A 23,673-nucleotide genomic window follows, 5' to 3' on the forward strand; every position below is an offset into this window, starting at 1 on the left:
ATATGGGGTACTTTTAATAGCTTCTGTATGTTCTGCTTTGTATTAAGCACTCTGATGGATTCAGGAAAAATAGGTGATGAGGTTTCACCAACTATTAAGAAGCTGTGGAGACCACACCACCACCCAAAACCAGGAATAATTAGAGAACTGTTCGATGGCAGCCTGAGAGCTGAAATGGTCAGAAAGGGCTTTCTTGGGGAGCTGTACCTCTAGCTGGACATTGCAGGGTTAGCATGGTTTTTATTAACAGAGAGAAGGAAATAAAATATCAAAGGCTAGGGGAGAAAGTCCCTGGGTCGGAAAGATCCCTGGAGTAGATAATGGCAACCTATTCCTGTATTCTTGCCTGGAAGATTCCATGGACAGAGAAGCCTGCTGGGCTACAGTCCATGAGGTTGCAAAGAGTTGAACATGACTGAGCAGGCACGCACAGGGGAGAAAGTCAGGGGATGGGGCTGATGGAATCTGATCACTCTCCGATATTTGCTGTCTTCTCTTCCTCTATAGGAATTCGACCAAAATATGTGAAGGATCTCATACCCTTGATGATACTAATGGTGATAATCTTCCTGCTGCTTCTATTCTGGGAAAATGAGCTGAATGAGGAAGCAATGGCGGCAACTTTAGAGCAGTTGCATGTGGATTATCCTCAGAGTGACATTCCGATAAGGTACTGCAACCACATGATCATACAAAGAGTCATCAAGGAACCCAACAGCACCTGCAAAAAAGAGCATTTCTTCATCCATGAGAGGCCTCGAAATATCAACAGTGTTTGCAGTTCTCCCAGAAGGGTGACTTGCCAAAACCATGCCCCCGATCTCTGCTTCCTGAGTGAAATTGAGTTCAAAATGACAGTCTGTAAGCTCATTGAAGGCACCAGATATCCTGCCTGCAACTACCGTGTTTTTGCCACAGAGGGGTTTATTGTTGTCACTTGTGATGACATGGGGCCAGTTAATATCCAGAGATACACTGAATAATCTGAGACCAGCATCAGAGTCTGCCGTTCTCTCGTCTCCTCTCTCAGAGGCACTGGTGCTGGTTTTCCTGCACACTGTGGACATGGGGTCATGCCTAGAGTGAAATGCATTTATCCTTCCACTATTGCTGAGCTGGAAACTTTTTATTCCACTTCAATAAAAAAAAAAATCTACTGAATTAAACCATAAACTCCATATGTGTTTTAATTGTTTCTCCTTTTTCTGTGGGTCATTTGATGAGAACCAAGAGTGAATCCTATGCAGGCCTGAAATTAGGTAAGGGAAGTAAGGTACTCATTTGACACCCAAAATTTGAGGAACACCAAAACCCCCAGAGTCATATAGACAAATAAAATTTTAAGGATCAATATAAAAATCCCTGATGAGCAAAATATCTGAATTTTAAATTAAGACCCATTCTGACAGGGTTGGATTTAAGATGAGGTGGGGTGCATGAGTTATAACAGTGTAGGGTCAGATCCTGTTACTTAAAATTTTGATATTTGTTCACAGGGTTTATTTTGCATTAAATTTATTTATTTCTTCATTTTTATTGGAGTATAGTTGATTTACAATGTTGTGATCTTTTCTGCTGTACAGAAAAGTGACTCATTTATACATATTCTTTTCCATTAAGGTTTATCCTAGGATATTGAATATCATTCCCTATACCATAGGAGAGTCCCTTGGACTGCAAGGAGTTCAAATCAATCTATCCTAAAGGAAATCAGTCTTGAATATTCACTGGAAGCTGAATATGCTGAAGCTGAAGCTTCAATACTTTACTTTACTTTACTTTACTTCAATACTTTACTTTACTTTACTCCAATACTTTAGCCACCTGATGCGAAGAACTGACTCCTTGGAAAAGACCCTGATTCTGGGAAAGATTGAAGGCAGGAGGAGAAGGGGATGACAGAGGATGAGATGGTTGGATGGCATCACTGACTCGATGGACATGAGTTTGAGCAAGCTCTGGGAGTTGGGAATGGACAGGGAAGCCTGGCATGCTGCAGTCCATGGGGTTGCAAAGAGATGGACATGACTGAGCGACTGAACTGATACTGTAGGACCTTGTTGTTATCCATTCTAAATGTATATAATAGTTTGCAACTGCTAACCTCAAACTCCCAATCCATCCCTTCCTCGTCCCCTCTCTCTGGCAACCACAAGTTTGTTCTTTATGTCTATGAGTCTGTTTCTGATTCATGTGTGCGTGCTGTCACTTTGAGCTCTTTGTGACCCTAAGGACTGTAACTCACCAGGCTCCTCTGTCCATGGGATTCTCCAGGTAAGAAAAGAGAGTGGGTTGCCATGCCCTCCTCCAGGGGATCTTCCTGACCCAGGGATCGAACTCTTGTCCCTTTCATCTCCTGCACAGGCAGATGGGTTCCTTACCACTGTCGCCACCTGTGAAGCCCGTTTCTGTTTCATAGATAGGTTCTTTTGTGTCATATGCATTACATTTATTTTTAAATGTTGCAATAAAATACTGTTTATCTTGAGTATTGGGATTTTAACAGTTTGTACCTGCAGAGTCAGTACTTCATCTCACACTCATCCTAGACTTTATCCTAAATGTAGAGGAAGTAGGGGTCCTCTCCTAAGGTCTTCTTTAAGGATGACATGTATAACTCAAGCTGTACCTGCTCTTATTCAACAGCTGCCTCTGTGCCTTGAAAGAAAAGGAAAAGGAGATCAGAAGAAGCCTAATTGATCAGAAACCATTTCCCTTAAAGTCTAGAAAGAAATGGATAAAGATTTCCCAGGGAGAGATCAAGACCCCCAGGGTTCAGTCTATTTCCTCTTTGTGTCCCTTGAAGGAACAGAGACACTTTGACTCAGACTAATCATTCTTTCCCCTTTTAGTTCTTACAACTGGACTGTTTGTTTAGTTCCTCTTCATTTGCTATGGACAGAGGGTCTTTAGAATGAGAGGGCAAAGTAAGAGAGGAAGGGAAATAGAGACTCTTAATTATGGGGATTTGATTAAGTTCTGTTCCTCTATATCAGTTTCCTCATCTGTAAAGTGAAGAGATCGAACTAGATAATCTTTGAGCTTCTTTCCAGGCCTATTACTCCACAATTCTATGTCTTAGGGAATCTAGAATCTTTTTGGAGTTGTCAGAGATAGGGAGTAGTAAGAAAAAAAGGGGTAATAGGCAAGTAAGGGCCAGGTTATGGGGTTACTAAATCTGAGCTATGACAGTTTAATCCTGTGAGAGCCAGACACTCATACACTGAGCTAAAGCAGACACAGGCAATACATAAGCTTTAGAGGGCCTGGTCTGTCCTTATCTTTTCAGTTGAGAGACTTCAAACTATTCAGTTATTTATTTGTACTTAATTCAAGGTCAGATCAACCTATGCTAGTTGGTAACTCTGTCATTGATAAACATCAAGATCTAACAGACGGGTGACATCTATGGAGGGAAGGGAGTGGCAATCATTTGTAAAGAACACTTGGCAACCTTGTACGTAGAGGCTTACCTCTGTGGGGTAGCCCTTTTGCAGCTGAATTCCATTACTCATTTCTCTGTGAGTGATGAATCCCACGGAGAAGGCAATGGCACCCCACTCCAGTACTCTTGCCTGGAAAATCCCATGGATGGAGGAGCCTGGTAGGCTGCAGTCTATGGGGTCGCTAAGAGTCGGACACGATTGAGCGACTTCACTTTTCATGCATTGGAGAAGCAAATGGCAACCCACTCCGGTGTTCTTCCCTGGAGAATCCCAGGGACGGCAGAGCCTGGTGGGCTGCCGTCTATGGGGTCACACAGAGTCAGACACGACTGAAGTGACTTAGCAGCAGCAGCAGCAATGAATCCCATGGTCCTTGTCTTTATGAAAGTGTGGGTGTCACCAGGGAAGCAGAGCCCCCAGTGTCAGAACAGATGCTGAGAAGGAATAGCTGGCCCCTATTGTGTGACAGGTTGGGTCCTGGTAGCAGAATCACTTCCTGGGAAAATGTAGCTGAAATGAGGTTTTGCTTTTTTGTTTTTTTGAAATGCTTTAGGCCTGTGTTTCTATGCTCTGATTTCTGATTCCTTTTTCTATCTCTCTCCCTAGGCTTAATTGTCCTTTCTTTCCTTCTTAGTACTTTTCCTTCCCTTCCTCCCCTAACCGCCTTCTTTCTATTTAAAACAAAATCTTGCAGATAAACGCATTCCCATTAAAGTAAGTAACTGAGACTATAAAATGGAATCTATCCTCGGAGTATTTTCATTTTCCAAAGATCAAATCCCAATTCAAATGAATTGTGACATTTTAGACATTTGTAGTTTGCAAGGAGTCAGGGGCATATTTTTTAAAATGGGTACCAGCAACCCCAATCAAATCCAGGTGGCTGTGAATTCTTCCCATGTGAAATGTTTTAGAAAAACTGGGTGTTTCTGTACTGCTCTTCTTGTTTATTTTTCTCCTTGTTGTCTCTCTGTTTTCCTATTAGCACCTCACTATTGATGTGATGGTAGAGGATATTTAGGAAGCAGTTCAAATCCTTCTTCCCTCCTCCCTTCAACCTGTACCAAGTCTGTGCTTAAGGCACACACATGAAAACATCCACTGTATTCTTAATAATCTATCAATAATCAATCAACCAATTTACTAAGGCTCACATATTTTTGGTACTGGGTCTTTGCTCTAATTTCACATATAGGACAGAATAGGGTATACCCACAGGAGGGTGGGGCACACTGATTTGACTGTAACAGGCCTGTTTACCAAAATAATGGGTGATCATCCTTGAGAGGCAGGTTGGGATTAGATCAAACAGAATTTTGACCAAGTGGACTCAGACGATTAGATTACCTCATAGAGACGATGAGAAATATCTCAATGTACCTGAAATAGTGTCACTGCAAGTGTGTTTTTAGAGAAGTAGTGTATTGAAGGCATTGGAGGGGCAAGGACTAGTGATTAGGAGATAATACAGTAGATACAAGTATAAGGGGAGGAGGCTTTTAGAGGTGGGAGAGAAAAAAAGAGGGAAAAAAAGGGGATGATCATTCTAGAGCAAGAGAAAGAATTATTACCCCAAATAACCATTCTTTCTGGGATTCTCATTGTGAATTTTCCAGCACTGACCTCAAGTAAAGGACTTTCTACACTAGTCAAACCATGTCATGTTGTTGGCAAACATTGTGAGAAACTAAGACATACATAGTTCATTCTTCCTGTACAGAATGAAAAGAAGCAGAGGCTATTTTCCAGGCTCAAGAAATTTCCAGCTTTAATAAAAAAGAGAAAAACTGTACCAACTAACTTCAAAAATTAAAAAAAAAAAAATGTATAAAATCAAGCACAATATTATCTATGCTGTAGGGTTTCAAAAACAACAACAAAAATCACTCTGGGTTGAAGTAAAAATAGACAAGGAAGATTTCACAAGAGAAGAAGCAATGGTACTGCCCAAGGGCACTGGGACTCTAACAGCCAAGTGGACGCCGCATTCAGTTCTCCGAGCGTCACTGGTTCCACTTTATCTCCTCCTTCTATCTCAGACAATTCTGCCTTCTCCTTCTTGCACCCCCTTCCGGTGTTAGACCCAGTAAGAGAAACTCCAAGGAAACAAATACAATTTCACTTCTTGTCTTGCAACAAGCTGGAATCTTTCTCCACACGATCAACTTGCCAAAAGAACTGGTAAAGACAGAAATTCCATGACTGAGAATCAGTGGGAAAAGAAATGAGAGGTGGGAAATATCACGGTAGTTTTTTCACGTGGCTGCCATGCGCCAGGTACTGTGTGAGGCTGGAGGATCCACAGCAATAGTAAGGAATATGTTAGGTGAGATTATTGGGACCCACTGCGGAGATTACAGACTTTACCAGTGAGATTATAGAAGAGGTGAAAAGAAAGAGAAATGACTACTTGGTTCTGGGTACTTTAAACCTATTATCTCATATAATACTCGTATTTTCTTTTTTTTCACAAGGGAAAACTGAAGTTAGTTACATGAGGTGGAATAAATTGCTTATTAGTGGATAAACAGGGGTTTGAAGTTGGATCTTCAGACTCCACAGCTGATTGTCTTTTTCCTATCTCATCCTTTCATTAATAGATGTAGGTGTCTTAGCTTACATGTAGGAGTCAACCCTGGGAATGTCATAAGGAAAAGAGCGGTACTCGTTTAATATTTTCTTCATTTTTATCTTTTAGTTTTTACTGCAGAAGAGTTTGCCCTAGATCTGAGATGGAGATCTTCTTTCTGATGCTACTTGGCCTGGGGGTGATTTTTGCAGGAGTTTCAGAAAGTATAATGGAGATAATTAAAGAAGAATTTTTAGAGAAAGAGGTGCAATATGACATGGCAAAAAGTGGTCAGGAAAAACAGACCATTGAGGTATTAATAAATTTGACTGTGTTATATAAAAATACCAGTCTCAGCATGTCCAAAGATGTGTCTTCCTCATTATTGACTTTCAGAAGATTACATTATAGCTTGCTCCCCAAACGCAATCCAGGTAATAACAAACATTACTGCAATGACATGACAGTCTGGAGAAAAGTTTCAGAAGCTAATGGGTCATTCAATTTGAGCAATAACTTCATCCATGGCTCCGTGGAAGTGGTCGACGGGGTCCCCAAAGCTCCCAGCTGCAAGTGTGAACAGACTTCAGGCATAAGCTGCTCTGAGACTCCAGAACTAAGGACCATTACATACCAGTTCACTGCGGGCAAACAATCCCCCAGTTGCCAACACCATGGTGTTACTTCATTAAAGAAAATTTTGGTGGTGCTCACAAGTCATTCTCTGATGAGCTGGTTAGTTAGTGTCTCTAACTTGTAAATCCCACAGAACTGTTCATTATTGGTTATTGTTTTCTATTATCCACATCTATCCTTTTGCACTATAGGAAACTCTTAATTATTTACACCAACTGGAGAAATGAAACAAATCCACAATTGTAGATAATTCAATTGAAATGTATAACTGATGCTGGGGTGTAGATACATTCTCTCTCCCACATACACATATGCATGTACAAACTTTCTCTGAACCAAACTGAATTCCATTCTAGCTCAGCTATAAAGCCAAGAAGCAGAGTTTACTCAACTTGACAAAATTAAGGAGAGAAGGCTCCAAACCAGCACAGAGTATTGAAAGTTAACTGTACTGCCACTGAGATGATTCAGAGAAATAGTGAATGAGAGGGGGATATTATCATTGCTTCTCTTCAAAGAAAATGTACGTTGATGCATGCACACAAGTGTGAGTGCCCACCTATGTAGCCATGGGATCTGCCTGTTCTCTAGAAGATGCCAGAAGAAAAGATCCTTTGGTTTAGCTGTTGCCTTCAGTCAATAGCTCCAGCCCTATCCAATCTCCATTCCTCCATCTTTTCCCCTATCTATTTCACAAGTTGCTACAGAGAGAAAAAATAAAGCTCTTATTGTAATTTTTACTCAAGCATAGTCTTGATTTCCAAGGGCCCTGGGAGAGGAATGGCAAGCCATGGAGGGATAAAGGAGGTAGAAAGATGGGAAATAGCAAGTCTATGCCAAGTCTATTTGTAAATCTTTCTGGTTCAACACTCTACATAAAATTGGACAGTCATCCTGTTCATAAATGTGTGGGTATGTGTTCTCGATTCCTCATCATACACCCTCCCTCTATCGTGAGACTCTTTTTTAATGTCTTAATTTTATTTTAAGGTAAGGAATAATGAATTTATTCAGAAAGCTGGTAGACTGGGAAGACAGCAGACTGGTGTACCCAAAAAACTATCTTCAATGTCCTAATTTTAAATAAATGCATGTAAATAGAATGTTGTACATCACTCTCTCTATAAATTTTCCTCATGTTTTTCATATCTGGTGCAGAATTCTCATTATACTGAAACTGCAAAACTCTGGCAATCAACCAATATGCAACATTAGGGCAGATGTTTTTACATCTTTTAGCTGGATTTTTCTTGCCCATATGATAGCTACTTAAATAAACAATCATTATGGTCTTGGCCAAATATTGATAGTTATGTTATCAGCAATTATTTTTCACTTGGCAGCTGGAGAAGAAAGTTATAGAAGTGCCTGGAGTTTGAGATCCTCTTCTCTGTGGGAGGAGACTGCAAGGCCCTGGAAGGGAGCCATATCACTGGGTTCCATTCTAGGGCTAGTTCCATGTAGCCAGTCTGGTGCTACCACCCACTCACCAAACATGGGATGGGCTCTGTTCATAGTGGAGCAATCTAATAGATCTCCTCTTGGCTCAAACTTGGTTCAAATTTGAGTAACTTCTTTTCTACTGTAGAGTTCAGTTCTGGGTGGTGGGCATATTAGCCCCAGAGACAATAGCTATACTAGCTCTGGGAGAGTTTTTTGGTAATATGTAAGAAAAAGTAACGTGTCTCTCGTAGGTCAGCGGTAAAGAATCTGCCTGCCAATGCAAGAGACAACAGTTCGATCCCTGGGTTGGGACGGTCCCCTGGAGAAGGAAATGGCAAACTGCCCCAATATTCTTGCCTGGGAAATCCCATGGACAGAGGAGCCTGGTAGGCTACAGTTCATGAGGTCACAAAGAGTCGGACATGACTTAGCAACTAAACAACAACAAGAAAAAGTAAATCCAGCTTAGTTCAGAATCTAGTACAGATTTCTTCCTTAACCAGGAAATAAGAACAATGATCCAGCAGAATGGATACCTCTTTCCAGGTCAGGAGCATTTTCTAAAGGATGTTAATGATACCAAGGGAACATTTCATGCGAAGATGGGCTTGATAAAGGACAGAAATGGTATGGACCTAACAGAAGCAGAAGATATTAAGAAGAGGTGGCAAGAATACACAGAAGAACTGTACAAAAAAGATCTTCACGACCCAGGTAATCACGATGGTGTGATCACTCACCTAGAGCCAGACATCCTGGAATGTGAAGTCAAGTGGGCCTTAAAAAGCATCACTACGAACAAAGCTAGTGGAGGTGATGGAATTCCAGTTGAGCTATTTCAAATCCTGAAAGATGATGCTGTGAAAGTGCTGCACTCGATATGCCAGCAAATCTGGAAAACTCAGCAGTGGCCACAGGACTGGAAAAGGTCAGTTTTCATTTCAATCCCAAAGAAAGCCAATGCCAAAGAATGCTCAAACTACTGCACAATTGCACTCATCTCACACACTAGTAAAGTAGTGCTCAAAATTCTCCAAGCCAGGCTTCAGCAATATGTGAACTGTGAACTTTTAGATGTTCAAGCTGGTTTTAGAAAAGGCAGAGGAACCAGAGATCAAATTGCCAACATCCGATGGATCATTGAAAAAGCAAGAGAGTTCCAGAAAAACATCTATTTCCTCTTTATTGACTACGCCAAAGCCTTTGACTGTGTGGATCACGATAAACTGTGGAAAATTCTGAAAGAGATGGGAATACCAGACCATCTGACCTGTCTCTTGAGAAACCTGTATTCAGGTCAGGAAGCAACAGTTAGAACTGGACATGGAACAACAGACTGGTTCCAAATAGGAAAAGGAGTACGTCAAGGCTGTATATTATCACCCTGCTTATTTAACTTATATGCAGAGTACATCATGAGAAACGCTGGGCTGGAAGAAACACAAGCTGGCATCAAGATTACCGGGAGAAATATCAATAACCTCAGATATGCAGATGACACCACCCTTATGGCAGAAAGTGAAGAAGAACTAAAGAGCCTCTTGATAAAAGTGAAAGAGGAGAGTGAAAAAGTTGGCTTAAAGCTCAACATTCAGAAAACTAAGATCATGGCATCTGGTCCCATCACTTCATGGAAAATAGATGGGGAAACAGTGGAAACAGTGTCAGACTTTATATTTTTAGGCTCCAAAATCACTGCTGATGGTGATTGCAGCCATGAAATTGAAAGACGCTTACTCCTTGGAAGGAAGGTTATGACCAACCTAGATAGCATATTGAAAAGCAGAGACATTACTTTGCCAAAAAAGGTCCGTCTAGTCAAGGCTATGGTTTTTCCAGTGGTCATGTATGGATGTGAGAGTTGGATGGTGAAGAAAGCTGAGCGCTGAAGAATTGATGCTTTTGAACTGTGGTGTTGGAGAAGACTCTTGAGAGTCCCTTGGACTGCAAGGAGATCCAACCTGTCCATCCTAAAGGAGATCAGTCCTGGGTGTTCATTGGAAGGACTGATGTTGAAGGTGAAACTCCAATACTTTGGCCACCTCATGTGAAGAGTTGACTCATTGGAAAAGACCCTGATGCTGGGAAGGATTGGGGGCAGGAGGAGAAGGGGACGACAGAGAATGAGATGGCTGGATGGCATTACCGACTCGATGGACATGGGTTTGGGTAGGCTCCGGGAGTTGGTGATGGACAGGGAGGCCTGGCGTGCTGCGATTCATGGGGTTGCAAAGAGTCGGACACGACTGAGCGACTGAACTGAACTGAATTAAGACCAAACCTTTCCAGTTCTCAGAAGAAATCAGGAGCTCTTGGTTCCAAGTCTTTGGTGCTTTGATCTCCAAGAATCTACCTAATCATCAAACTATGACGTCTGAAAGATGTCAAACGTGAAGATGCCCTAGACCATCTGACCTTCTGAGTGCTAGCACTCCTCACCCTCAAAGTCAGTCACCCCTTCAACATAATAGCATCTGAAGATCCCTAATGGTGACAATAGGCAGGGGATTTCAGATTCTACAACATTAAGTTTTCATCATGTTCCTTTTCTGCTTCCAAACCACAAGGGCCCCTGCTCCACTCCCACTCACCGCCCCCAACCCTTGTCTGTGGAAAAATTATCTTTTACAAAACCAGCCCCTGGTACCAAAAAGGTTGAGACTGCTGATGTAGATGATGATTTGTTCAAGGAATAGCCAGAGAGAAAGGGGAGAAAAAGCCCATGTGCCCGAACAATTGTGTGAGGCAGAGTTATTTTGCCAACCTGGATTATTCAGCTTGGGTCTGATATATGAGAGAGAAATAAACATATTTTTTAAAATCCACTGTACTTTGAGATTCTGTTCCATCCCCTTAGCTTTACCCTAACACATTTTAAAACTTAAGGAACTGATATTAAATACAAATCCCTGGGCCTCAATCCAGAACAATTGAGTTCTGTATATTAGAGATAAGACTGGAGTTGGCTCTGATGACTCTAAGTGTGGGAGAGTTTGAGCAGGCCATGGGTCTTGTCTTGCATAAGGTCAGAGAGCAGGGCCAGGTAAGCTGGCAGAGCCCTGGGCATGTGAGAGCTGCAGGCTATGCTGCTGGCATGTGCTCTCCTTGTCTCCCCAGCTCAGGCTGTTCCAAGAATCCCGTGTTCTTGGTGACAGGACTGTGGGCTGAGCTCTTTGTCCTGTCACATTCAGTGCCCCTTCTGAGAGCTCTGCTGGGCATGGGAGGCAGAGTCTGTTAGTGGAAGTACTGGGGGAGCAAAGTTGGGAAGATGGGCTCTCAAAACACACCTCCACAAAGAGTAATGACTCTTACTTCTACCTTTCATCTTCTGTCCCTTCCTCATCTAACTTTCATGTTTTCTTCTGTTGATCAGATTGTGCCCTCAACTTTACATCTCCCTTTTATACTCTGTGTGTCTTCTGCTTATTTGGCTTCCAGGCTTTGCACCACTTAACTCTATGTTTCCTTCTTTGTGTCTCTTGTATTCCAAGTCACTGTTCAGATAGAGAGTGACGAGTTGGACAGATTTCTAGAACCAGGCTGGCCACCCATAAGACTTTTACTCAAAGCCCAGTATTCAGTCTGGCCTGGTTTCAACCCCAGTGGAGCAACCTGTTCATCCAAGGCTCATGGAACACATAGCCCTGAGTTGCTCAGGTGGAAAAGGACAAGAACAGCACGAATTGCTGAACTCACCCTGGGAACACATCCAGCCCTTTTAGAGGAGTGCCTCTGAACCACTCCCGCGTCTGCTTCAGAAAATTCTCTCTTGTCTTCCTTTAGAAAATTCTGAAATTGCTCAGCTGTCTTTATAAAAATCACATTCACGGTTAACATTTTTATGAGCTGCTTCCTTTGGGACCTATTTACCAGGTGCTGTGATAATAGCTGATTCATTTGAAAAGACCCTGATGCTGGGAAAGATTGGGGGCAGGAGGAGAAGGGGACGACAGAGGATGAGATGGTTGGATGGCATCACGACTCAACGGACACGAGTTTGGGTAAACTCCGGGAGTTGGTGATGGACAGGGAGGCCTGGCGTGCTGCAGTCCATGAGGCTGCAAAGAGTTGGACATGACTGAGTAACTGAACTGAACTGAACTGATGATAATAGCTGGGCTTCCCAGGTGGCTCAGTGGTGAAGAATCTACCTGTCAATGCAGGAGACACAGGAGATGCAGTTTCAATCCCTGGGTGAGGAAGATCTCCTGGAGGAGGAAAGAGCAACCCACTCCAGTATTCCTGCCTGGGAAATCCCATGGACAGAGGAGTCTGGCAGGTTACAGTTCATGGGGTTTGCAGTGTCAGACACAACTGAGCACACACACACACAATAATGGCTATGAACATCACTTAATGTGTGTAAGTGATGTAAATTTAATCACAGTTCAAAAATACATTCATCATATTTTTTTTATTTTCTAGTTTTAGTCCTCATGTCAGGCAGTCACCTGTAAATTAATTATTAAAGTGAAGGTATGTTCATGTAGGCCTAGAGTGGCTGAGTAGACCTTTGGACCCAGTGGGGAGAAATGTGATGATATTATGTGAGATGGCCTGTTATGAGAGCACAGTAATAATAGAATGGTTAATGAGTAAAATGTATTTACAGGCAAGCAATTGAGAAACATTCATATGTAAGGCATCGTACCAGTTACTGTGGGGGAAAGGCATAATGAAAGAAATGTGTACCTGTCCTGGATATAGGCTAATAAGATCTTACCTTAAGAGAGGAACATGTCTGTCTTGCTTGAAGTGATCAGTGCAGGCACTTGTAAAAGAAGACTTAAAATCTTGAGCTTGATGGACAGTCCATTAAAATAGCTAAAATTTGAATAAATAGAAAACAGTACTAGGAGTGGGAAGAAACATATGAAAAGAGTGGGTGGAAATGTAGTTGTAGATAGATGAATGCTAGAATAAATAACTTGAATGACTTTTTTCCTCATAAGATTGCAGAAGGCTGAATGGCTCTCAAAGATATCTAGGTCCTAATCTATATAACTGGTGAATGGGGCTTCCCTGGTGGCTCAGTGGTAAAGAATCCACCTGCCAGTGCAGGAGACAAGGGTTTGATCCCTGATCTGGGATGATTCCACATGCCAGGGAACGACTAAGCCCGTGGGCCACAACTAGTAAGCCCGCGCTGTACAGTCTGAGAACCACAACTACGGAGACCTCACGCTGCAACTACTGAAGCCTGTGTACCCTAGAGCCTGTGCTCAGCAAGAAGAGAAGACACTGCAATGAGAAGCCTGAGCACTGCAGCTAGAGAGTAGTCCCCACTAGCCTCTCACACAGCAACGAAGACCTAGTACAGCCAAGAAATAAATAAATAGCAATTATTAAAAAAATAAAAAATAGAAACTGTCTTTGAAGTGTTGGTCACTAACCCCATTCACGAGGGCTCCATCTTCCTGTCCTAATCACTTGCCAAAGGCTCCATCTCCTAATGCCACCATATTAGGAATTAGGATTTCAACACATGAATGAGGGAGTTACATAAAGATTTAAGTTATTTAGATCTCTTTTTTCTGTATCCCATTCAGTGAGGTTTTGTCATACAGTCAGATTTGTAATGTGGTCAGATTCACGCTATAAAAATTCATGTGCAGATTTTTATGTGAACATAACTTTTCAGGTCAGTTGGGTAAATACCCAGAAGCATGAATGCTAGGTTGTATGGTGGGTCTCTCTTTAGCTTTGAAAGAAACTGTCTAACCGTCTTCCATAGTGGTACATTATTTTTCATTCCTATTGGAAATGTCCCAATTGCTCCACATCTTCACTTGCATCCCTTGAACTTTGACATCTCTTCTCATTATTCAGAATAGTGTTCAATAGTGAGAAAATGAAGTAGTGAACGGATACACTGACTGTAACACACTCTGTTTTAATCTTTTTTTTCAGTTTGTTTCCATAATCAAACAGTAATATTCATTGAAGGGCCAGGACCTGGTGAAGCCTCTCTTTTCTTTCTTCCCAAGGAAAAAGGATTAGGTAATCACCCCTTTGAGAGTAAAGGATTTCCATTCCCTACTTTACTTTTTAACATAGCTATGAGACTTTTGAATTACGTGCCATGTTGACACCCAGTTGATATCTACACATAGTTTATATAATTTTCATAGTCGTTGCAAATACATAGTTGTCTGAGACATACGCTAATTCCTTTTATGATATATTTATATTTAAAGCTTATTTTTAGTGAGTTTAAATTATAAAATAATGCATGTTCAGTGTAAAAATTTCAAAGCAGGAGAAAGTAAATGTCCAGTTTCACTCTCACATCCACTCTGGTGTCTAGTTTTAAAGTAGTCATTCTGATTACTTCTCATGTCATTGAGCTTTTAAACATTTTGAAAATTGCTCCTGGAGATAATCAGGTCAATATGTTTATTGTGTATAATTGTAGACCTTTTCTTCCACATATACATAGATTGGTGCACTCCCAGATAGATTTTTTTAAAGCATAAATTGGATGATATTACGCATTTTTAATTGAGACTTGTTTTTCCCATAAAAATATGTCCTGGTGCTCTTTCTACATCAATGGAAACATCTATTTATTCACTTTTTAAAACTTATCATTTTAAAAATAATTTTAAGTCATAGGAAACTGAATAATTGTACACAATCCCAGGCACCCTTCATCCCAGCTTCCCCCCGTGGTAGCATGCTACGTAACTACAGTGCAATATCAAATAACAATGCTGTTAACTAAACTATAGGCCTCATTCAGATGTCATCAGTTTTTAAATGCAATCAGTGGGAGTTTTTTTTTCACTCTCCTCCTTCACTCTTATCAAGAGGCTCTTTAGTTCCTCTTCATTTTCTGCCACTAAAATGGTATCATCTGCATATCTGAGGTTGTTAACATTTCTGCAGTCTTGATTCCAGCTTGTAACTCACCCAGCCTGGCATTTTGCATGATGTATTCTGCATATAAGTTAAATAAAAGGGTGATAATATACAGCCTTGTAATACTCCTTTTCCAATTTTGAGCCAGTCAGTTGTTGCATATAAGGTTCCATGTAAGGTTCTAAGCTAAGATCATGGCATGTGGTCCCCTCACTCCATGGCAAACAGAAGGGGAAAAAGTGGAAGCAGAGACAGATTTTCTCTTCCAGGGCTCCAAAATTACTGCAAATAGTGACTGCAACCACAAAATTAGAAGACACTTGCTTCTTGGAAGAAAGGCTATGACAAACCTAGACAGTGTATTAAGAAGTAAAAACATCACTTTGCTGACAATCATCCGTATAGTCAAAGCTAGGATTTTTCCAGTAGTCATGTACAGATATGAAGGTTGGACCATAAAGAAGCCTCAGTGCCAAAGAACTGATGCTTTCAAACTGTGGTGCTGAAGAAGACTCTTGAGAGTTCCTTGGACTGCAAGGAGATCAAACCAGTCAATCCTAAAGGAAATCAACCCTGAATACTCATTGGAAGGACTGATGCTGAAGTTGAAGCTCCAATACTTTGGCCACCTGATACAAAGAGCTGACTCATTGGAAAAGACCCTGATGCTGAGAAAGACTGAAGGCAAGAGGAGAAGAGGGCGGCAGAAGATGAGATGGATGGATGGCTCCACTGATTCAGTGGACATGAACTTGGCAAACTCTGGGAGATGGTGAAGGACAGGGAAACCTGGCGTGCTGTAGTTCATGGGGTCACAAAGAGTCAGACACGACTGAGCAACTGAACAATGACAGAAGTTTGAGTGTGGGTGCAGTTATATGCAATTTTATCTTGTGTATAGATTCATGTAATCACTGTGATAGTCAGAATACAGAACTGTTCCCTTACCACCAAGGAACTCTTCCACCCTTGGTAACTACTGATTTGTTCTCCATATCTATGATTCTTTAATTTTGAGGTAAAGGAATGCATACAGTATGTAGCCTTTCTCTTTATGTTTTTAAATTAAATCTTTTATTTTGGAATTATTATACATTTACATGCAGATGTAATAAATAATCAAGAGTAATATATGTACTGTTTACCTGCTTCCCCAATGATAATATTATGTAAAACTGTAGTGCTATATCAAAATTGGGATATTGACATTAACACAGTCAAGATACAGAACATTTCTGTCACTGCAAATATCCCTCATGATCTCCTTTTATAAGCACGTTACACCTCCCCTCACCCCGGCAGCACACACTCACACATTCATACGTATTTTTTCCAGCTTTGTTGGGATATAATTGACATAAAGTGTTGTGTGACTTTAAGGTACATTTAAGGTTCCTGAATATTTTTTCATGGCTTGTTAACTCATTTCTTTTTAGTACAGAATAATATTCCATTTTCTGGATGTACTACAGTTTATTTATCCATTCATCTATTGAAGAACATTGTGATTGCTTCCAATGAAGCTGCTATAAATATCTGTGTGCATGTTTTTATGTAGATACAAGTTTTCAACTCCTTTGGGCAAATACCAACAAGTACAACTGCTGGATCATATGATGAGTATGTTTAGTTTTGTAGGAAATGTCAAATGTCTTCTAAAATAATTGCCATTTTCCATTCCTACTGGCTACTCCTTTTCTTCTAAGGGATTCTTGCCCACAGTAGTAGATGTAATGGTTATCTGAATTAAATTCGCCCATTCCCATCTGTTTTAACTCACTGATTGCTAAAATGTTGATATTCACTCCTGCCACCTGTATGTCTTCTTTAGAAAAATGTCTATTTATGTCCTTTGCTCATTTTTTAATTGGGTTGTTTGTTTTTTCTATTGAGTTGTATGAGTTCCTTATATATTTTGGATATTAATCCCTTATCAGAAATATTTACAAATATCTTCTCCCATTGAATAGATTGTCTTTCATTTTGTTGACAGTTTCCTTCACAGTTCAAATACTTAAGTTTGGTCCCATCTGTTAACTTTTGCAATCTTTTTTTGGATCAGTCTCTTCAGACCAGAGAAACAATAGCAATGACAAACCTAGACAGTGTCTTGCAAAGACACCACTTTGTCAACAAAGGTCCATATAGTCAAAGCTCTGGTTTTTCCAGAAATCATGTACAGATGTGAGAGTTGGACCATAAAGAAGGCTGAGTGCCAAAGAACTGATGCTTTTTTTCCCTCATAGAAAGCAGAAAAATAATTTATTCCAAAAAATGGCAGAAATACGAAATTTATCCTGAAATTCATTCATACTTTGGTATAATAAACTTTGATATAAGTCTGTGGGACAGATTTTCCCTCAAACATGTTCTCCCACTGACTGCCCCACTGGAGACTTATTATCATGTAACAGTTTTTAAACATTTCGCTGATTCTCATGTTGTGAGCAGGCAGGAGCCATCTTCAAATCCACAGAATTCCAAGGAGAGAGTAATGTTATTTCTCAGAAGAACCGCACTTTCAATCTCGGAAGAGTATACATAAATATTTTACAGAGGCAGCATAGTTTAGATTAAACAGGTACATCATTCATCAAAGTGTAAAAAGGGCGACAGGAAAAAAAATACTGCATTCTAGAATATGATATTCAAATTTGGGTGAAAATTTAAGGCAGCTGAGGGCCACAGTGGGCGAGTCAAGGGGTGTGGTCTGAGTATGGATGTGTTTTTTCATCTAGAGGAGTTCTCTCCATGATTTCAATGACTCAGTACCGGTGAGCAAGCCAATTCCCCAAGGCCAATGATACTTGAGGTACCAGAATGTTTCATTTTCAACTGTGGTCCAAAGAGAGGGTTGAGTTGGGCCTGAATTGCAATCAGCCAAAAGAGATAGCAGCAAACTGAACAGATCACCAACATAGTGATAACAACTCCCTGGTTGGGATCCTTAGGGATGAACCAGAGCATCTGGAAAGCCAATGATGCCCCAGAACACAGTCATCATGGTAAGAGACACGGTGAGGCCAGTATATGCCATGGTTGCTGTGGAAGGTGCCAGCCCTGCCAAGTCACCTCACTTTAATTCCATTCTGAATTGATGCTTTTGAACTGTGGTGCTGGGGAAGACTCTTGAGAGTCCCTTGGGCTGCAAGGAGGTCCAACCAGTCCATCCTAAAGGAGATCAATCCTGACTGTTCATTGGAAGGACTGATGCTGAAGCTGAAGCTGAAGCTCCAATCCTTTGGCCACCTGATGTGAAGAGCTGACTCATTTGAAAAGATCCTGATGCTGGGAAAGATTGAGGGCAGGAGGAGAAGAGGACAACAGAGGATGAGATGGTTGGATGGCATCACCAACTCAATGGACATGAGTTTGAGTAAGCTCCAGGAGTTGGTGATGGACAGGGAGGCCTGGCATACTGCAGTCCGTGGGGTCGCAAAGAGTTGGACACAACTGAGCGACTGAAATGATTGACTGACTGACTGAGTACATAAAACACTCATAGTTTTAGTATTTCATTCTGTATGTGTTCTGGGTCAATGTTAATTAATTGATTATTTTCTTCATGATGATTTGTGTTTTCTTGTTTCCTCTCATGCTTAGTGAGATCTTTGACTGATGCCAGATACTGTGAATTTTACCTTGTTTGTTTACTTTGTATGGATACTTTTGTATTTCTATAAATGTTCTTGAACATTTTGCTGGGATACACATAAACTGTATTATGTTGAATCGTTAGATTTGTTAGACAAGTACGGAGCGGTAGTAGTCTGAGTGTGAAAGTCGCTCAGTTGTGTCTGACTCTTTGCGACCCCATGCACTATATAGTCCATGGAATTCTCCAGGCCGGAATACTGGAGTGGGTAGCCTTTCCCTTCTCCAGGAGATCTTCCCAACTCAGGGATTCAACCCAGGTCTCCCACATTGCAGGCAGATTCTTTACCTTATAGGTAGTTCCTTATAGGAAGGTTTATACATTCTTTATAAGGTTCTTCCACATTCTATATACAGTTCCACATTCTTTACCTTATAGGTGGTTCTTGGCCACAAGGGAAGCCCAAGAATATTGGAGCCTATCCCTTCTCCAACGGATCTTCCCGGCCCAGGAATGAAACCGGGATCTCCCAAATTGCAGACGGATTCTTTACCATCTGAGCTATCAGTAGAGCCCAGTAACAGTCTAGGGCTAATTATTTCCCTCTACTGAGGCAAAGCCTTCCTGAGCACTCGACCTAATGCTCATGAATTTTTACATTTTCCAGCCTGGCTAGTGGGAGTAAGTACTATTCCCTCTGGTCCTATAGGTGGTTCTTTCCCAGCCTCAGGTGATTTTCTCCCACACATGTGATCAGCAATACTCTGCTGAGTACCTGAGGGGAACCCTTCACAGACCTCCAGGTTTCTGTCTTGAGGCAGCTGTCTCATGTCTGGTACTTTGTCTTATGAACTCGTGTGTCCTCAATCTCCTCACTTCCTCAATTCCATCTCTTCAGCTCAGGTAGTCATCCTTCTCTTCCTAAGGGCACTGTCCCTTTATTTTGCCTGAAAGTTCTCTCAAGACAGTAAATTGAATATATCACAGGGTTCACCATGTTCCTGTCTTTCAAGATCAGTGTATTTTGTCGTGTAATGTTTGGTGTCTTGAAAATAATTTTTCCCAGCATTTTGTCAGTTTTTAAAATTGCTTAGGGTGGGAGGGTAGATCAGATCCATGTTATTCCAACTCAACTGGAAGATTATATTAGTCCTTTTAAAAATTATTTTGAAGCCAAGTCTAAAGTATTTTATATACAATAGGTTCCCTGCAAATTTTTGGAGCTACATGATCTGTTTTGGCTTTTCTGCTGGGAAAATAGTTCTGTCATAGTAGAGCTGCGCTCCTGATGAGTAGCTGCAGTTAGTGATGCAAAAGCTAGAAGATGGATGGGTTGAGTACAAATTTCACAGGACACAAAGATACTTCACTGAGGCAAAAATTGGCATTTTGTTTTTATTGCTGTAGAATATTGGAAAAGAAAGAAAGAAATTCTTTATTTCTGTAACATGAGGTGTCCCTAACATGAGACTTTGAGGGTTTTGATGGTTAAAATGTATGTTAATGGGTTTTGTACTCAATTTAATTCTTTAGCTATCTGAAATATGAGAACAAAGCAACACTGTGCTCAATACTCAGCCAATTTTTCTTTCATTTCTACAGAAAATTTAATGATAAAGCAATCATATCATATGGTTATTAGAGCAAAATTAAATTTTTATAACTAACACTATGCCATCATTATGGCTTGGGACATATTTATTTTACCTTGATAACAATTTCTTTCAGATAATTTTTAGCAGAAAGAGAAATTGTGATAATGTCAAGCAATATTGACATAAAAATAACTATATTTTCTGTTTTAGGACAAATTCAGATGATTTGATTTTCCTAATTATGTATAAAAGAAAGAAGACACATAAATAAGAACTGAGGTAATGCTGCCACCGTTGAGCTGAATTTTTGATGCAGATTTATTGATTTTAGAAAAGAAATTTGTACTTTTCTTGTATTTAAGTTTGGAAAGTAATTTCATATTACACGTATTTAAAAATTGTTTTCTAAGCTAGTGTTGGTTTTTAAAATTCAATTTTGGTGATTTCTGCCATTAGAAAATATTGTTATGCAACATGTTTCAGTAAGATTTTCTGTGTACTCATGTATATGGGTATGTAATTCAGTCTATGTGTGTGTAAGGAAGTCTTTCAATCTTTAATTTCTTTATGCTTGTATGCCTGTTTTGTGTAACAAAGACATTCCTTACTAATTCCAAAATTATGAAAAATACTATAATATGATTGCATCAGTATCTTTAGTGTTGTTTTCTAAATATAACTTTGATCTCTAGTCCACTATACATTGGGGAGTGAGTTTTTGTGTGTGTTTGTGTGTACGTGTGTGTGTGGTGTATGGAATGAACACTGGAACATGTGTTATTTTTTCTTGATATACAACATTTGTCTCACGGATGTATTTTCCTTTTCTCAAGAAAATATGAGATTCTCTATCCTAACATATTTGATACTTTCATATTCCTGCTATTCCTAACCTGTCAAGGAACAAATTAGAAAACCAAAACAAACCAGTTGCAATATCTTGGTCTGTACCTTATAAACTCACTTTGACATGACGCAGAAAAAAAATCTTTAAAATATTTTTTAGAATCATATAATGAGCAACTAGGCAAGGCATGAATAAGTATAGATTTGCAGGAAAATGTAATCAATTGAGAGATCTTCTTCATCTAAGACCTGGTTTTGATTCCATTTTGCTAAATAAGATGTTGAAATTACTCTACATTTGTGTTCTGAAGGTTGATTTTCAGTTACTGAAGACTTCTTATTTTGTGTCTGTCCATTCTGTGTACCTCTGTAAGCTCAGATACTCAGGTCTTCACGTGACCCTAAGGGGAAGACAGGTGCCGAATTATGAGCCATGAGAATGACATTTTCCTCTAGGTTTTCTCAAACTAATCCCGTTTTCACTTTGGTTATATATATGAAAGTCTGAAGCATAAATGTTGCCTCCTTATGTTTGTGAAAAGTAAATTTAAAGCTGCCAAAGGCGTGATTTTTCTTCCTGAACTGAATGGAGAGATACTCTAGGACTTACTCACAAAACTAAGTCTAATTATAAGGATTGAGTGTTTAGACTGTCTTTGCTCAACCACTTAAACTAAGGAACTGATGTTTCCTGATGCTGATAAAGGATGGGAGTTTGCTGATATAAAAATGTGCCATTTTGAGAAACTGGCACTTAATATTGGATAACACACCCAAACCAGCTCTTAAAGGTACATGTCTTTAATTACTCCTCAGAATTATTTAACTTTGAGAATTTGACAGTTTTCAAGATCACAATTAAAAATTAACCCTTCAGAAATAGCAGTTGAATAAGGTTTTGTTTAGGTCTCCCCGTCCCTCAGCATGTAATCTTTATTTCCATTATTTGGGACCAGGTTGCTGATTTTGATTTTTCCTTGACTTTTTCAAATGAACATTCGCTGCTTTTGTATTTGTACCCATTCCTTTGTGTCGAGGAAAACAGCCTTTCCCTTTGCAATTGGAAACCTACTGAAGTTTTAACTGTGTGGTTTTGCCTTTTCTTCTCAAAGAAGCACTTGAGCTTCAGCTGGGCCAATCAGGGGAACTCACATTCCTGGATTTATTCATGTGACAGAAACAAGGCCAATCTGAAAGGTTACTTTCTACGTTGGATAAACATAGGAGAGGAGGACACTTGCTAAAGTGACCCTAAATAGTGCCTATAAAGGTGATTATGATTTTCTCTCTTTCTGTGGAGAGGCCCTGCCTGAGCACAAAGTTAGTGTAGAAAGCAGAGTGGCATGAGAGAGAAAACAAGAGTCTAGTGAAGGACTGGATTTCTTCACCCTGCTGTGTGTCCTGGATGTCTGTCCCTGTGAGTCAGCACAGGTCCTCCTGGGTTTAAGTTAATTTCTTTGGCACTCCTGTCACTTTAACCAGACTTCCCAATACTATAATATTATGAATATTCTGTGGACTTCCCAGGTGGTGCTGTGGTAAAGAACCCACCTGCCAGTGCAGGAGACACAGGAGGAAGAAATGGCACCCCACTCCAGAGAATTCCATGGACGGAGGAGCCTGGAGGGCTGCTGTCCATGGGGTCGCACAGAGTCGGACACGACTCAAGTGACTTAGCATGCATGCGTGCGTTGGAGGAGGAAATGGCAACCCACTCCAGTATTCTTGCCTCGAGAATCCCAGGGACAGAGGAGCCTGATGGGCTGCGGTCTCATGGGGTCACACAGAGTCAGACACTACTGAAGTGACTTAGCAGCAGCAGCAGCACAGTGGAGTGAATAGACACGGAGACACACACAGAGGAAAGGAAGGTCATGACTGTGCAATCTCTGATGATGAGATTTATATCTTCAGAAGGGCACACAGGATGGGAAGAATTTAGGAGTAGAAAACCTGAGAAGAAACCATGAAGTCTAACGTAAAAAAAAAAAAGATGGGGAAAACACTGAGAAGGTCAGTAATGCACCTTAGTGGAAGAGCTCTTCTGAGCGAGAAGAGGAGGCAGAGGAGACTACAACATGGACCAACAATTCCAGGCAATGAGGTGATGGTAACAGTATTTACACCAATCCACACAGCATTTGGTGCTCATGTGACATGATGGATCTTGTTCGCTCCCTTGTGAAGGGCATTGATGGTCAGAAATGAGCAAGAGGAAGAAGTCATAAGATGAAGAATGGTCCTCAGAAGAGCAGGATGTTGGTGAGGGGAAGTGGGGATCAAGTACAGCTCTTTTCAGCACAAGTTCTTAACTCCAGGAAGAGAACAGATGCATTTACTTCAGAAGGAGGGAGCACACGAGCCTCCTCTCTGCCTCTCACCCCACTGCCCTCTCCACCGCTTGTCCTTCTTTACCTTCCCTCCTGGCCTTCATCTTTCTCTTGCTCTCTTCCCCAGCTCTTCCTTGTTACCTTCTCTCTCTCTCTCCTCGCCTTTTTCCCTCTCTCTCCCTTTCTCCTTTACTCTCCGTCTTCCTTCACCTTTCCTTCTCTTGCCTACAGTCTTCTAGACTGATGTCCTCTAAGGTCACTTTTATTTTACAGGTATTAAAATAGATTGTGAGTTGTCAATTTTAAAATAGTCCAAAGTCTTAGAGCTCAGAACGGCAAGAGGTAGTAAAAA

The 23,673-nt window shown here is 40.6% G+C and overlaps 2 protein-coding genes and 1 pseudogene across 2 annotated transcripts; 2 read left to right on the top strand and 1 right to left on the bottom strand.

Annotated features, from left to right (window-relative positions):
* The first annotated feature begins 545 nt into the window (after window positions 1-545).
* Window positions 546-983, top strand: RNASE12 (ribonuclease A family member 12 (inactive)). Its single transcript, XM_081510648.1, has one exon. The coding sequence runs from the start codon at window positions 546-548 to the stop codon at window positions 981-983; it is 438 nt and encodes a 145-aa protein (XP_081366774.1).
* Window positions 984-6,178: 5,195 nt separating this feature from the next.
* On the top strand, window positions 6,179-6,775 carry RNASE11 (ribonuclease A family member 11 (inactive)). Its single transcript, XM_081507611.1, has one exon. It carries the CDS (start codon window positions 6,179-6,181, stop codon window positions 6,773-6,775), a length of 597 nt encoding a protein of 198 aa, XP_081363737.1.
* A 10,914-nt stretch (window positions 6,776-17,689) lies between these two features.
* On the bottom strand, window positions 17,690-17,992 carry LOC145513822 (V-type proton ATPase subunit e 1 pseudogene; annotated as a pseudogene).
* Between the last annotated feature and the right edge of the window lie 5,681 nt (window positions 17,993-23,673).

This window comes from Giraffa tippelskirchi, chromosome 7 (assembly GCF_054371585.1).
Source record: "Giraffa tippelskirchi isolate mGirTip1 chromosome 7, T2T-mGirTip1v1.2.pri, whole genome shotgun sequence".
Classification (NCBI taxonomy): Eukaryota; Metazoa; Chordata; class Mammalia; order Artiodactyla; family Giraffidae; genus Giraffa; species Giraffa tippelskirchi.

What these genes read in the sequence shown, in the direction of transcription:
- RNASE12 (XM_081510648.1), top strand. Translation starts at nt 546, where the DNA reads ATGATACTAATGGTGATAATCTTCCTGCTGCTTCTATTCTGGGAAAAT.
- RNASE11 (XM_081507611.1), top strand. Translation starts at nt 6,179, where the DNA reads ATGGAGATCTTCTTTCTGATGCTACTTGGCCTGGGGGTGATTTTTGCA.